This window comes from Pleurodeles waltl, chromosome 1_2, assembly GCF_031143425.1.
Source record: "Pleurodeles waltl isolate 20211129_DDA chromosome 1_2, aPleWal1.hap1.20221129, whole genome shotgun sequence".
Classification (NCBI taxonomy): Eukaryota; Metazoa; Chordata; class Amphibia; order Caudata; family Salamandridae; genus Pleurodeles; species Pleurodeles waltl.
In genome coordinates, this window is record NC_090437.1 from 311,497,136 (window position 1) to 311,511,739 (window position 14,604).

Genomic DNA, 14,604 nt, shown 5'->3' on the forward strand with positions numbered 1-14,604 from the left:
GCGTTGTATCAATGTTTTGATAATCTGGCCATGGTTTGCTCCTGACATGAAGGGATACGACAACCACATTTTTACATACTTCCAGGGCCCACTGTATATTTAATCACAATGCAGAAAATCGAATCGTGCTGTTAAGAATGATGTCACATTATGCCACATTCCCTCAACAGATTTGACAATTGAGATCATTTGACACCTTGACAACAATCAATGCTCTGAATGTGCCCTGAGGTATCTCAACATTTGGATTTCTTTTGCTTGTTTCTTTTTTCACTTCCATCTTCATTTTCTAAAATAAAATGGTTATACAATAATGGCCACTGTATGTACTTATATGGCATTCAATAAGTACCTGATATTTAGGGAAATCACTGCAGAGCAGGAGTGGGAAAGAGAATGTTGAGCTTCCCAACAAATTCAAGCTATCTACTGGCGGAGGAAGTGAATAGCTTGATCATGCCTCCTTGATGTACTGAGGCCCTGATTTTGAAACACAGGGATGTGCCATATTTACAGGAATATGGCGCAGCCCTGCGTTTCCCCCTGCGCCGGTGCTAGATTAAGCTGCCTGAGCCAACAGAGGCATCCTTGCACCGTAGTGCAAGAGTGTCTGCGTTGAGGGGATAGATTGTTTATGTGCAGGAAGGTGCGCCTTCCTGCACATAAACAATCTATTATGGCGATTTGGCACTTTTATGTGTGCTGCAGATTGCAGCACACATAGAAGTACCAAAGCATCATTTTGGACGGATTGTTTATGTGCAGGAAGGGACACCTTTCTGCACATAAACAATCATCCACAGAATTTTGCTTCATCTATGTGTGCTGCAGAATGCAGCACACATAGTAAAAGCAAAAAACGAGGAGGAATAAACGTACTCCTCCTCGTTTTGCAATGCTAACCCCACCACAGGGAGTTAGTTTTTGGTGCTTCCTCATGTTTACGACAACTCGTAAATCTGGGGCAGCGTAAAAAGCAATGGGTGTTGCGATGGAACGCCCACTGCAACACCCATTGCACGCCCCTCGGACACAGAAAACTGGATCAGAGGGGCCCATATTTACAAGGAGGCGTAACGCCACAGAAAGTGGCATTACTCCTCCTTGTAAATATGGAGCAGTGCTTAGCGCCACTGGAGCGTCGCAAAAAGTGACGCTCTGGTGGCACTAGGGGCTGTTAAGTCTGCCCCTGAGACCTTGGTTTTGAATGTTACTGAAGAAAGACCCAAACACCATGATCCAGGAAATCTGTATCATCTACTTCAGTCAAACCTTTCAGTGGCATTCAATGCTATTAACCAAAATTGTGCTTTTTGACAAACTGGAATCATTGGTTGGCCTTGATGAACAGTGTTACTCTGGTGTTAAACTCCTTCTTTCGAAATCCCTCTCCAAGTTAAGTGAGGTTCTTTTATCTTCAATCCTTTCAACATCACTTGCAGAGTTACCTCACACCTTTGCTATGTCAACAACTTCCTTCATTGCTTCATGTTCCTTCTGACCTTCATTCTAGATGTGCACAAGATCAACTACCAGATGTACACAGATAAACCCAGATGCATGTAAAATACAAAGATGAATTTGGGATATGCCAAATTTAGCTGGCTGCCTACAATAGGTTCAGCAATGCATGCTTTAAAATTGGCATTGCCTGCATGGGAAGGAAACCAAAAAACTACTCAATGGTATGGTTGACCCGTCCCCCCTAACCTTTGCCTGTCCAGGGACACAGGGTTCAGCTTCCTTGACATCCAAGACTATAGCACATCTAGGACTGGTAATCTACAGTGAATGGCAATCCTCCACCTCTGTCTAATCAGTGAAGAGGGGAAGACAACCTCTACTTCACCTCTACCAGAAAATCCTCTTCTATGACAAAAAATCACCGCTTGTTTGCAAGTCAGGATACCTTCCTATTTGTTCGTTCAGTATCAGCCATCTAGAAGCTCTTGAAACTCAGGCTGCTTTCTGTATACCCATCCACATAAACGGCATTTGGTGGCAACGCTCTACATGTACATGGCACCACATTGGGGGTTGTCCACATACTCCAACTACAACTTGAGCATGAATATCTCAGATTTAAGACAGGCTCAATTACAGACTTTTTTCAGATATATGCTTAATTTCTTCTTATGACTCAACTGACTTGCCACTGCTCACTGATTTTCATTGCTTACCATGTTGGTTTGAGACATGAGCCACATCAGTTGCTACTTCCTCCATCAGATCAAGCACTAGGACACTGGATTTACTCACAACAAGGCTTTCACATCACTCCATTTGCACCAGAAGGCAATTACAATCCATGGCTCAGTCCTATAAACTATTTTAAACTTCTATTACTCTCCTGTTCGTAACCTCTCCCCAGAGGTCTCCGACACAATTTTCAGACAAAGACCCAAAATAAACAAAATAAGTAATCAAACCTACAAACTCAGAATTGAAGCAGTACAATGACAATAAAAGTAAGAAATAACGGCCAAAACGTAAACCTTCGTATATGGAGTCAGTACAATGGTACTCCCTCCTTCCTGCCAGGTACCATTTACAGAGTTGGGGCAGAGATAATACCAATTAGGGCCAGTATCCTTAGCTCCACCTCTGTCCCTGCCAGCAGCATGACAGGTATCGACCAAGAATGAATTGTTTAACACTACTCACTGGAATGATTTGTATATGTCCATGTGGGGAGGGAGGTTGGCTCCCATGGGGTGGGGCATGCCATCTCAGAGCAAGTGGTAGCCCCATCTTCCCCAACATTGGGCTCAGAAAATACCCATTGATTTTGCCCCTAGCTTGGGAGAATCTTCACATGTAGGGGTAGATTTGTCCTGTCACAAACAAAAACCTCCCAATGTATACATATAAATGGTACCTACAACGCAATCCACAATATTCACTTTTTTATGGGTGCTTGTGCACCCCAGAGAAGGTTATTCTAAGGACTAAGATGGTGCCTTGGGACACCTGGGTCCCAAAGCTGTTGGGAATGAGGTGGAAACTACAAATAAGCTATATTGGTGCTGTTTTTGGTGTGGTGAAATGATGTGTCTACCTTGATGATCACGCTCATCGAAGGCGATGCATGAGACATCATTTTAGTCATCTATTTGGCTTAGCTGTGCTATGACAGTTGTACTTGAGTACTTCTGTCTATTGTGTTCTGGTGGATGTTTATGTCTGTCATGTCTTCTTGAAAATGCTGTTGGTAGGACCCAGGTGGCCTACTATAGCTTATCTGTAATGTGCTGGTTGCATGTGAGAAATTCTGCCTGTTGCATTCTGTTGAATGTCTACTGTATGTTGATGACAAGTGATTTTGGGTGCAACACAATAGTAGACTATGAGGCATATCCGTGCCGTGTTTGAGGTGTGTGTGGAGTTTTGTCAACTGTAGTCTGTGGGATGATGTAGCTTATCTTAGTGGCAAGTGCTATAGGGAGCAATTTGGCAGACATACAAAAAGCATATCTTAGCCGTGTTTGATGTAAGTGAGGTTCTCTTTATTGTGCCCTTTTGGTTGTTGAAGTGCCGATGGGAATCATGCAAACTTTGCCTTACTTAGATGAGATAACTGTTTTTAGCCATGACACACATTGATAAAAATCAGTCAACATTGTTCTGAACCCTTTCACACGCAAATGGCAGAAGAACAGGCCGCTGAAATCTGATGATACTCAAAGGCTGCCGCCGTGTTTTTTATTTTTACATGTCTTGCCTCCTGTGGTGTTGGTTTTTACGTGGTTTGCTTCCTGTGAGGTTGGTTTTACATGGTTTGCTTCCTGTGAGGTTGGTTTTCACATGGCTCTCTTCCTGAGGTGTTGTTTTTACGTGGTTTGCTTCCTGTGAGGTTGGTCTTTACATTGTTTGCTTCCTGTGATGTTGGTTTTATGTGGCTTGCTTCCTGTGAGGTTGGTTTTACGTGGTTTGCTTCCTGTGAGGTTGGTTTTCACATGGCTCTCTTCTGGAGGTGTTATTTTTACGTGGTTTTCTTCCTGTGAGGTTGGTTTTCACATGGCTCGCTTCCTGAGGTTGTTGTTTTACTTGGCTTGCTTCCTGTGGTGTTTGAAGAGCGGTTAGTAGCGCCGGCTTCTCTTATCTAATGAAACACTACGTTTGGCCTGGAATCCACAAAAGTCAGTTCTTCCAATCCCCTCACAAAGCTAACAAATATTCCTCAAAATATAATGAAGGCCTGGGCTCTGGGAGAACATATCCAAACGCCTTTTCGGGACTACCAAATCCACGGTTTCATGATGCGGCATCGAAAACGTTTACACTTTTTATTTTTTATATGATTCACTTTTGGGACATGCTTTAGATGAACTTATCATAAAATCATCAGTTTTATTAACAGTCGGACTTGTGGTCCATAGTTGGTGTAAAATAATACAATAGCAACTGATCACATAAGTGCTAGTTTAAATAAGGCTAATCTTGGGTGATGGTACCTGCATGCCTTCAATGCTACCCATGTAATATGGGCACTCAGCACAAGAAAGACTACCAGGCTTAATAAAAAAATGCTATATTGCTGGTCTGCAGTTTGCATACAGTGGTCCTCAATTGTGATAGGGCTGGTAAGCTGGGATGTGTGCTGTAAATCCTATCACCACTGATATCACAATTAGGAGATTGGCAGCGAACACCTCACTCCTGATCTGCATTTCGCTACCCATACATGTTAGCTGGTCAAACTTTTTGAAATTTACTGAGGAAAAAAGTGCCCGATAATTACAGGGACATGTGGATTTTGGTGCTTCAAGTAACAAAATCTGCGTGTTAGTCCCCAGTATTAGGGACAAACTCATAATTGGGAGTTATTTATTGGACCCGATAAATTGCGATCCAGGAGACTCGGATTTTATAAGCCAAAACTTCGGTCAACTCATAATGAAAGCATAAATGTTTAAATGTATGCCACTTTATATGACGATTATTACTCTTCACTGGGGCCCTGAAATTCACCTAATTTCTGTCTCTGATGACAATTCCTCCTTAGTGTTCCAGGAAACCACAGGATATGCACACTAACACCACAGGGTGCCTCAGTCGACTGTCCCAGACTGTTAGGGGTTGGTAGAGCAGAAGAGATTCAGGACCATATTTAAGAAAAAGTGGCACATCAGCTATGATGCTTCACTTTTCTTCCCCCCTACTGGCACCTAACAGCACCAGGGTTACACCGTATTTATAATACGACGTACCATTGTTGTCGTTAGCTTAATAGCATACACATTTTTGACGCTATTGTGGCGCTTTGCTACACTAGTGTCAAAAATGTCAACGCTAGTGTAGAAAAGTGCAAGGAGGCCCATAGGTTACTATGGGAGCATCACTTTTAACTGTTCTGAGCAGGCATTAAAAATTATGCCAAAAATGACGCAGTGAAATCTGTTAAATTTCACTGCACCATTTTTGCGGGCTTTCTAGTGCCGGAACGCCCCCTTGCATACATAATGCCTGGCATAGGCATAATGTGGCGCAAGGGGTTACAAAGTGGCACAATGCATGCATTGCACCACTTTGTAAATATGGCGCGCATACAAGCCACTTTAGCATCACCTTAGCATAAAAAAACAATCATTTGCAATGCAATGGGTCTCTTTGCTTGAGTTAGAGCTATTCGCGTTTTAAGCTCCTAACCGGACTTTTCTTGCCACTTAAACTGAAAAGTAAAACAGTTTCACATATGCTAGCCCACAGCCACCATGAAGCGTGACAGAGACACACAAAATGAAACAGAATTTTGCTTGCATTGAAATGTATCGGCTAAAGTGCAATTATCCATGTAACCGGCAAAAGTGCAATTAGCCATGTAACAGGGCCGATGTCATGCAAAGCTCTCGACTACTGCCCAGAGACAGTGCGCTGCCTGAGAAATAAAGAGAGTCCAGAAACCATACCGAAAACATGGAGCCTCGTATGTTTTCAGTAGCTGGCCGGTGCGCTCGAGGAGGGCTAAACACCGGAAGAGGCATGACTTCTGGATGCCTTTCACTAATGAAATCAAGCGAATTTTAAATGGCAAGCCCACGAACCAACCAAACTGATGGGTGTGGTTAAAAGCCCATACAGAGATTACACCAGGGAGAGAGCGATTTGCGCTTGACCCTAATGACGCTATGGTAGCGCTAAGGTGGCGCTAGGAGATCTTAAATATGCCTCTCAGTCCCTTAAAGCCTGTGAGAGTAGAAGCTTTGACTGATGATTTGCTCGACAGGTACATAAGGGGAGAAAGTTATTTGACACCACTGCGACATCACCATAGCAGAGGTTTTTATTGAAGTCACCGTGTGAAAGCTATACAGACTTGCAAGTTTGTTTTTGTGTAAAGCTCAAAGGGGCTTTCGTTGAACTCTATAGAACCATGTCAGACATTTTCTAATCTATGGTTGTCACATTTACTACTGCAGGCACATATCATATTTTTATTTTCCATTGGGCGCCATTGTTCTACCCTAGTTAATACAGTAATTCACTTTTCTGACACCTGTGTTGTGCCTTATTTGATGTTGCCCTACTGATATATGCTTGCTACCTATGGTCTTTTCTGTATTTGCTGTTCTAGATCCTCCCCTTCCGGAATTCAAATTCATAGAAGCACAAGGTCTGGCGCCGAAACTCAGCTTCCAGAGAGCCGAAGAAAAGAATGGGCCTATCAGGTGGGCGACATATTGACGGAGGTGTAATTGGCACATGCTCATTCTTGGCCAGGTTTTATCATGTTATTATGAGGTCCATGGAGACGATTTATGTTTGTAAAAAACTGTATCAGTGACATATTCATACAGTGACAGATACTATCTACAGACTTACAATTGACGAGTTTATATGGGTCCAGTTGGCAAAAACTACAAGAGACATTGGTTAGACTCAGTGCTTAATTTGTAAATATAAATGTGTCGGTGCCCAAAGCTCTCCTCCTAAACATGCGGCTGCTGCAATTAAATGTGTGAACACGGAATACTGAGGCAGCATAATCCTGAAGCCATCTCGGGCCTCTTCAATCCATTTACAGCCACTTTCTGCCCTTTCACCTCACTCTTGCAGCTTTATACTTTCTCACATTGTGACGCTTTTTCGTTTTTCTCTTCCTCTGTCTTTCCCATTTGTGTCTTTTGCTAGCATTAAAATGCTTGAGGCAGAAAAATAAGTGCCGGCCCTCAAAAATAAGTGCCGGTGCGGCGCATCAGAAACAACAAGCACAAATTAAGCACTGGTTAGACTGGTTTACCACAGCTGCAAATTCGGCTTGGTTACCGGATGAGCGGTTGTTCCCCACAGGATGCATGAGGGCTGGAATTACCAAAGTGCCAAACACGCTTCAATTCGTAACACTGTGGGCATCTGGAAACATTGCTAGGGTTTTTCTCATGTGCATTGCATCTCTACATGTGGCCTAATTCAATACAACCTAAGTGGTGCAGAAAGATTGGGAAGGGGCTCCAAAAACATATTTTTGAAAGGGGTCGGGGAAACGAAATATATTGAAATATAAAAATGAATTCCATACACTAAATACAAAATAGAAACAATATCCAAAAAATTATGCATTTACTGTAAGACTACCCCTGCAGAATTTCAGCTCTGCTGTCTATCTGCAATCATATGGTTAGGGTTTAGAGGCATATGAATGTTTTTTTGGAGAATTGCAAAAAAATCTAATCTACTGTAATCGCAGGTGTATACCAACACCAGAACGGATGTACTATTTTTGGGTGAATTGACTCCTAAATATCTCTACGCTCCATTCACTAGTTCTTCTGCCTTATATACTGCTTCTTTATCATCAAAGTGGGCCCCTTTCCCTCACATGTTACGTTTTGTACCACTTTCCTCTTTCTGTTTTCCCAGCTTACTTCTTAATACAATGTATTATGCATCAATTTTTGTAGTTAACAGGTTTATCTTCAAAATGAACCCCACTATCAATATTTCTCTGGTGTGCATTGTTCCTTGTGGTATCAAAGGCTTGGCTCTTTACATGGGTTGTACAATATTGTGTGCCCTCCATGAAGTCACCGCAGAGAACCTCTACAACCCACCTTGACCATTCATTTTCCTGCATTTTTATGTCTGTATCTGGATTTCCTTAAACCCCTTTCCTCAGGCTTCTGTACTATTTTTACGCAATATTTGAATTGTCTGTTTTTGCACATCTGCCTTTCTTGTTCCCTCTTCCCACTGTTTCTTTCTTGCATAGTTTGCCTCGTATTTGCAGTTAGGAAGTGGTGAGCAGAATACTAATCCTAGCGGGTGCTGTAGGAAAAACGGGCGTGGATTCACCAAAATGCCAGGGGTAAAAGAAATGACATCAATCAATCAATCAATCAATCAGATAATTTATAAAGCGCACTATGTACCCGTCAGGGTTTCGAGGCGCTGGGGGGGGGGGAGGTGCTGCTAGCCTTCGAAGAGCCAAGTCTTGAGGAGTCTCCTGAAGGTGAGGAGGTCCTGGGTCTGGCGTAGAGAGGTGGGGAGAGAGTTCCAGGTCTTGGAGGCGAGGAAGGAGAAGGATCTGCCGCCGGAGGTCTTGCACTGGATTCGGGGGACGATGGCGAGGGCGAGGTTGGCAGAGCGGAGTTGACGTGTGGGGATGTAAATGTTGAGTCTGGTGTTGAGGTAGGTGGGTCCGGTGTTGTGTAGAGCCTTGTGGGCGTGGATGAGGAGTTTGAAGGTGATCCTTTTTTCCAAGGGGAGCCAGTGGAGGTCCTTCAGGTGGGGGGAGATGTGACATCGGCGGGGCATGTCGAGGATCAGGCGGGCGGATGCATTCTGGATGCGCTGGAGTCGTTTGATGTCTTTCGTTGGGATGCCTGTGTAGAGTGCGTTGCCGTAGTCAAGTCTGCTACTGACGAGGGCTTGAGTCACCGTCTTTCTGGTTCCTGTTGGAATCCACTTAAATCACATGTTCATAGACAGTTTGATGACACCGGAAGAAGTACAGTCACATGACCTTTTCCCTCATGACTTTAAAGGAAGTGATGCCACATGACCTTCACTCATACCCTTACAAGAAGTGGTCTCACTGAAGATACATTAATGCAAAACTAATATAAAAGTAACAAAAAATTGCTGTAGCAGATCAACATATATTTTAATTACCATTCATATGAGCTAGTGTCCAGCCATTATACACCAACAATGCTGCCATTATATCCAGGAAACAGACATCATACAATCATCATGTGCTCAAATTACAACCCAAAAATCTCAATTACAGCATTTATGGCCGCTTTATAGCCTTGACTCTAGAAGTATAGCCATCATAAGACAACTAACATCCTCAAATGCCGAAGACCAGGCACCAAAATTATATTCTCAGAATTAGCTTCAAATGTGTTGATGATGTACAGAGCTTCGTTATCTTTTGGCTAGGTGCACACTATAAAAACACCACAAACATACTTTGGCAGAGTCTGAAATCGCAAGGCACAACCCCAAATGTCAAGGAACAACCATCACAAGATCAGAAACAACAATCAAACATAGAAGCATAGGTTTCAGTGAACAGGTGCAATTACTAAGCCCAGTCAGGATAGCCAGCCACAGGTCTATATGCTGAGTTATAGCCACTTATGCCCATGTCAGTTTCACCTGTGCAGGCATAGCCTTAAGTGCTTGGGTATAGCTTCATGTGTCAGGTTCAGTTTTAAAATGAATATATACAACCTCGTATGCTGACAAATAGCATCAAACAGCAAGTTCAGTTTCATATGAAATGTGCTGTGTAGCATATGCCCACGATACCAGCACATCTCCGTCTTCTCTAATAGACGTATGCATTCACGAAAGTTGTGGGAATTTCCTGTGACAAGATTGTAGACTTCTGTTGCTGTGCCTAATGGGTGTTACTCTTTCCCAAGGCAGTGATACTTATTTTATTAACCAGAGAAGGCTTAAAGGCTATGTTTCCTGTAGTAGAACGTCAACCTTTGATTTGCAACATGTTGCATTCCACTGAGGTATCTCACCACAATTACACAAAGCTGCCACAAATATAAAGGTCCACCAAATCTATTAAGCGTTGCTCTTCATGGTGGGGAAAACTGATTGTGAGACCTAAAATCACAATTTGGAAAATGTCACTTGCTTGGACCTACATTTCACTGAACATTCCCAAATGTCTCCCCTCGGCCCCTTGTCCTCTCTGACTGCTAATTCCTTCTTTCTCTTGTTCTCTTCTTCCAGTCCTTCAAACCACTCCTGCTTCTCCTGCTCAGTCCTTGCCTAGTTGCCAGTCAAATGTATAAAGACCTTTTCACCAACAAAGCACTATTGGTCTGTACAGTCAGAGACTAGCATTTTGGAGAAGACCAATTCATCTACAAGGCTCTGTCCTCAATCTTCCTATCTTGTTTCCTCAATTCTACTGTTCTCATCCCTCTCACCCATATGTTGTGTCCAGAGGTTTGAGGCAACCTACGGGTTCATAAAGCGTTATACAATCAACTAACATGTCATTTTATGAACAGTTGGGAGTGTCACTCAGTTTGCTTAACAGCACCCCATTTATTTCCTTCCTGCAACCAAAAACTGTTTTTGTAATACTGCTGTGTGCTGGGACTTGGTGGATGTTATTTCTGTAGACAAAGGCAGCCAGTAGCAGCATTCAGGCTTCATGTGCACTATGGTTCAATGCACTTTATTATAGGTCACAACAACTCCATCCATTGGCATCTCCTAATGAAGTGCCCAGCAGATACTCCAAGAGCCATTTGCACCATTCGCCATACACTGAAGCAACTCTGCAAAACATGCCTTCCTAATACTCAAAGCCCAAACATCAAAGCTCTGCAGAGAAAAGGAAAGCAAGGAGGACAAATCTGGAGGGGAGACAGGGGCCAGAGAATAAAAGGACCTACTGGATGGAGCGGGTGGCGAGAGAGCACACATGGAAAGACAGGAGGGTGGAAGTAAAGATTTATTGATACTTGAAAACAACATAGAAAGCAGTGTGTGTCGGGCGAGCCAGCAGGGAGAGTCCAGAGCAACAGTGGCTGAAGTACAAGGGTGAAAAGAGTGTCTTAGGCCATGTCTGTTGTTTCTCAGAATTCTGGGACTTCTCGCCTTATTTAACCCAGTTTGAAGCCAGGACTAACCATTCCAAGTTCTAAGAAAAACTTGGGACTTGACTAACTAGTCACACTTGGGCCTAGGAAACTTGGCAGCTATGCAGGTGCTACAAATGATGTCCCTACTGTAGGAACTACTTGACTAGCCACATTGCCCCTGTACTGTACACCTTTGCCTTTTTTGTCTTTCAGATATTATTTTTCCAACATATTTACATTCATTACACATGTTCTATGGCTTCGCCTTTTCTTCATCCCGAGAATTCCTTACGAAATCTTGAGAAAATGTAATTCTATTTCTCAATCTCTATGCTTTCTGGTACCCCTTACTGGTTTGAAAAGCATGAAACGCACTCAGTGTAAGGATGTTATAGGATCTACATGTGCCTAGTGTGTCGGTTGTATGTCAGAATATCCTTTTCAAAAATAAAAATGTTTCTATGGGTGTAGGATGACGTGATAATGGTTTGATTTATGTTTAATGGCTTCTCAAGTGAAATCTAATCAAATCAAACAGAAAGGATGCAGAGGGCCGGATTTCTCATTGAATGGTGAGGAAGACCTCTGACTTTAGAGTTAAAGAGAATAATGCACTGTAGAAATATCTTTTACCCTGCTAACCCTGGATGCAGTTCTACCAATGGTTTGAAATCAATGGCTTTTCCTAACCACTGAGATAGAAATCTGGCCCAGATTCTCTTCCTTCCATGTTCTTTAAAAGGTCTTAACTTCTGTGATGCCAAGACAATAGCAGGAAAGATAATTGTAACTAAGTAGAGTTTAATCCTGATGAGCATCTTTTTGTTTTTCTCTCCAGCTCCTACCAGATCCTGGTGGTTCCCTTTGGCAACAAGCACACATTTAAATGTGATACCCATGTGAGGTCTGGATTTTTCAGCAATGTCACCACCACAGAGGGATACGTGACAGCAGAGATCCTGTCCAAAGACTTTGTGGATAACCTGGAGTTCTCACTTGGAGACAGACAGTATTATGGGGAGTTTTATAATGCTCCCTTGAGAAGAGGCAAGGATTACTGCATCATCTTAAGAATCACAAGCCAATGGAACCAGGTTTGTTTTTCATCCTTTTTAGGTTTTGTGTTAGCAAAGATCTTTTGATTTCCCCAAAATTATGTGTCTAATATCCTTAAGGGGATTTCAGCCAGCCATCTTCCTCTATTGGTATGTTAGTGTGCTATTTATATGTTTCTTCTCCCCACTAGAGCATACAGCACAGGGCAATGGGTCAGCCCACTTCAGCACTTGGATAACTTCACTGAGGGTGATGGCATTTTCTTTTTCAAAGGAGCATATCCACACACAAAGAAGTTCCCTTTAGTACTGGATCTCTTATGACAATGTGTGTTTTAAGAGATCAAAACAATTTTTTGCTTTTACACCCCTGTTGATTGACGAGGGTTATGCAGCTTCCCCAACTATTAGATTTTGCAAAACAATGATAAAATAAAACAAGAATTGGCAAAGGCAAATGGCAAGCAGCTAACACTAGACCATTTGGTTTTGCCAATGTTTTGATATCAGAGGCACAAAACTAGCAATGATCTGGAATTTCTCTAAAGAGCCATCATTTGTCAGACATACAGAGACCATTCTAGGAGGGTCTTTTAGGGTTACAATTCTAATGTTTTGTATGTGGTTAAAGCAGCAGTAGTCTACTGAAATTCAATTTTAGTGCTCACCTGCAACACGAGCAATGATAAAGAAGGGATACTCTGGGCCCTAATACAATCAAAGAATATAACTCCTCCTGTTTTCCTATTGAGTGATAAAAGATAGCCATAAGTGGGATACTTTAGGCCCCTGACGTGGCCACAACCCATTGTCAGTGCATTTATTGCACTACTGGCATCTGCACTCTTGAATAGCAGAGGTAAATGTAATTGTTTCCTTTAAAGGAAGTACTGCGGGGGCCCAATACACAAAGGGGGTCATTCTAACTCTGGCGGGCGGCGGAGGCCGCCCGCCAGAGTTCCCCCGACAGAACACCGCTCCGCGGTCTGAAGACCGCTGCGGTGATTCTGTGTTTCCCGCTGGGCTGGCGGGCGACCGCCAGAAGGCCGCCCGCCAGCCCAGCGGGAAACCCCTTCCCACGAGGAAGCCGGCTCCGAATGGAGCCGGCGGAGTGGGAAGGTGCGACGGGTGCAGTTGCACCCGTCGCGAATTTCAGTGTCTGCTAAGCAGACACTGAAATTCTTTGTGGGGCCCTCTTACAGGGGCCCCTGCAGTGCCCATGCCATTGGCATGGGCACTGCAGGGGCCCCCAGGGGCCCCACGACACCCCATACCGCCATCCTGTTCCTGGCGGGCGAACCGCCAGGAACAGGATGGCGGTATGGGGTGTCGTAATCCACATGGCGGCGCAGCAAGCTGCGCCGCCATGGAGGATTCCTGAGGGCAGCGGAAAACCAGCGGGAGACCGCCGGTTTTCCTGTTCTGACCGCGGCCAAACCGCCACGGTCAGAATGCCCTGCGGGGCACCGTCACCCATTGCTTTTGATGCTGCTCCAGATTTATGAGTAATCGAAACCTGTGGCAGCGCCAAAAACGTTATGTCTATTTCTGAATCATTTTGTTGTTTTTGGATTGTGAACTTTTTGGGTGGGGCATCAGCATGGCAAAACGAGGAGCAATACTTTTATTCCTCCTCATTCTTTGCTTTTTCGAGGTGCGCTGCATTCTGTAGCACATATAGAAAGAGCAAAATGCCATGGGTGATTGTTTATGAGCAGGAAGGTGTCCTTTCCTGCACATAAACAATCATTTCAAAATGACGCTTTGGTATTTCTATGTGTGCTGCATTTTGCAGCACACATAGAAGTACCAAATCGTCATAACAGATTGTATATGTGCAGGAAGGGACTCCTTCCTGCACATAAACAATCTATCCCCTCAACGCCGACACCCTTGCACTATGGTGCAAGGATGCCTCTGTTGGCGCAGGCAGCTTAATTCAGCTTCGCCGCAGGGGGAAACGCAGGGGTGCGCCGTATTCCTCTAAATACGGTGCATCCCTGCATTTCAAATGTGGCATGGCGCTGCTATTTTTGTACAGCGCCGCGATGCACCACTTTTGAATAAATCAGTGCCCAAATGTATTATCAATGATAATCGTGTCATTTTTTCGTCATTTTCAGGAGAGAACACAATCTTGCAAGGCATTGGCACAAATAAAAGGTAGGTCTTTTTCGAATGTCTTTATTTCATATCACAACATATAATCTAGGAGCTGATTCACACACTTAAGGCCTTAATACGACCTTGGCGGATGGGATTCTCCATCACAAATGGGCGGATATTCTGTCCTCTGTTTTACAAGTTCCATTATATCCTATGGAACTTGTAAAACAGAGGGCGGGATATCCGTCATGTTTGTGATGGAGTATCCCATCCACCAAGGTCGTAATCAGGCCCATATACTTAAAAGTCAAGACAAGTTTCAACCTACTAGTGACTAGATTTCTCACTTTTTTGCAGGTTCACAAAAATCCCCAGGAGTATAT

General features: G+C 43.5%; 1 protein-coding gene across 2 annotated transcripts in view; it reads left to right on the forward strand.

Annotated features, from left to right (window-relative positions):
* Nucleotides 1-14,604, forward strand: part of SUSD1 (sushi domain containing 1) — a 521,732-nt gene that overhangs the window by 348,497 nt on the left and 158,631 nt on the right. For both annotated transcript variants that reach the window (XM_069238712.1, XM_069238719.1), the window contains exons 20-22: nucleotides 6,575-6,668; nucleotides 11,899-12,154; nucleotides 14,239-14,278. In XM_069238712.1, coding sequence (XP_069094813.1) covers nucleotides 6,575-6,668; nucleotides 11,899-12,154; nucleotides 14,239-14,278 — 390 coding nt within the window. The remainder of the gene's footprint in view (nucleotides 1-6,574; nucleotides 6,669-11,898; nucleotides 12,155-14,238; nucleotides 14,279-14,604) is intronic.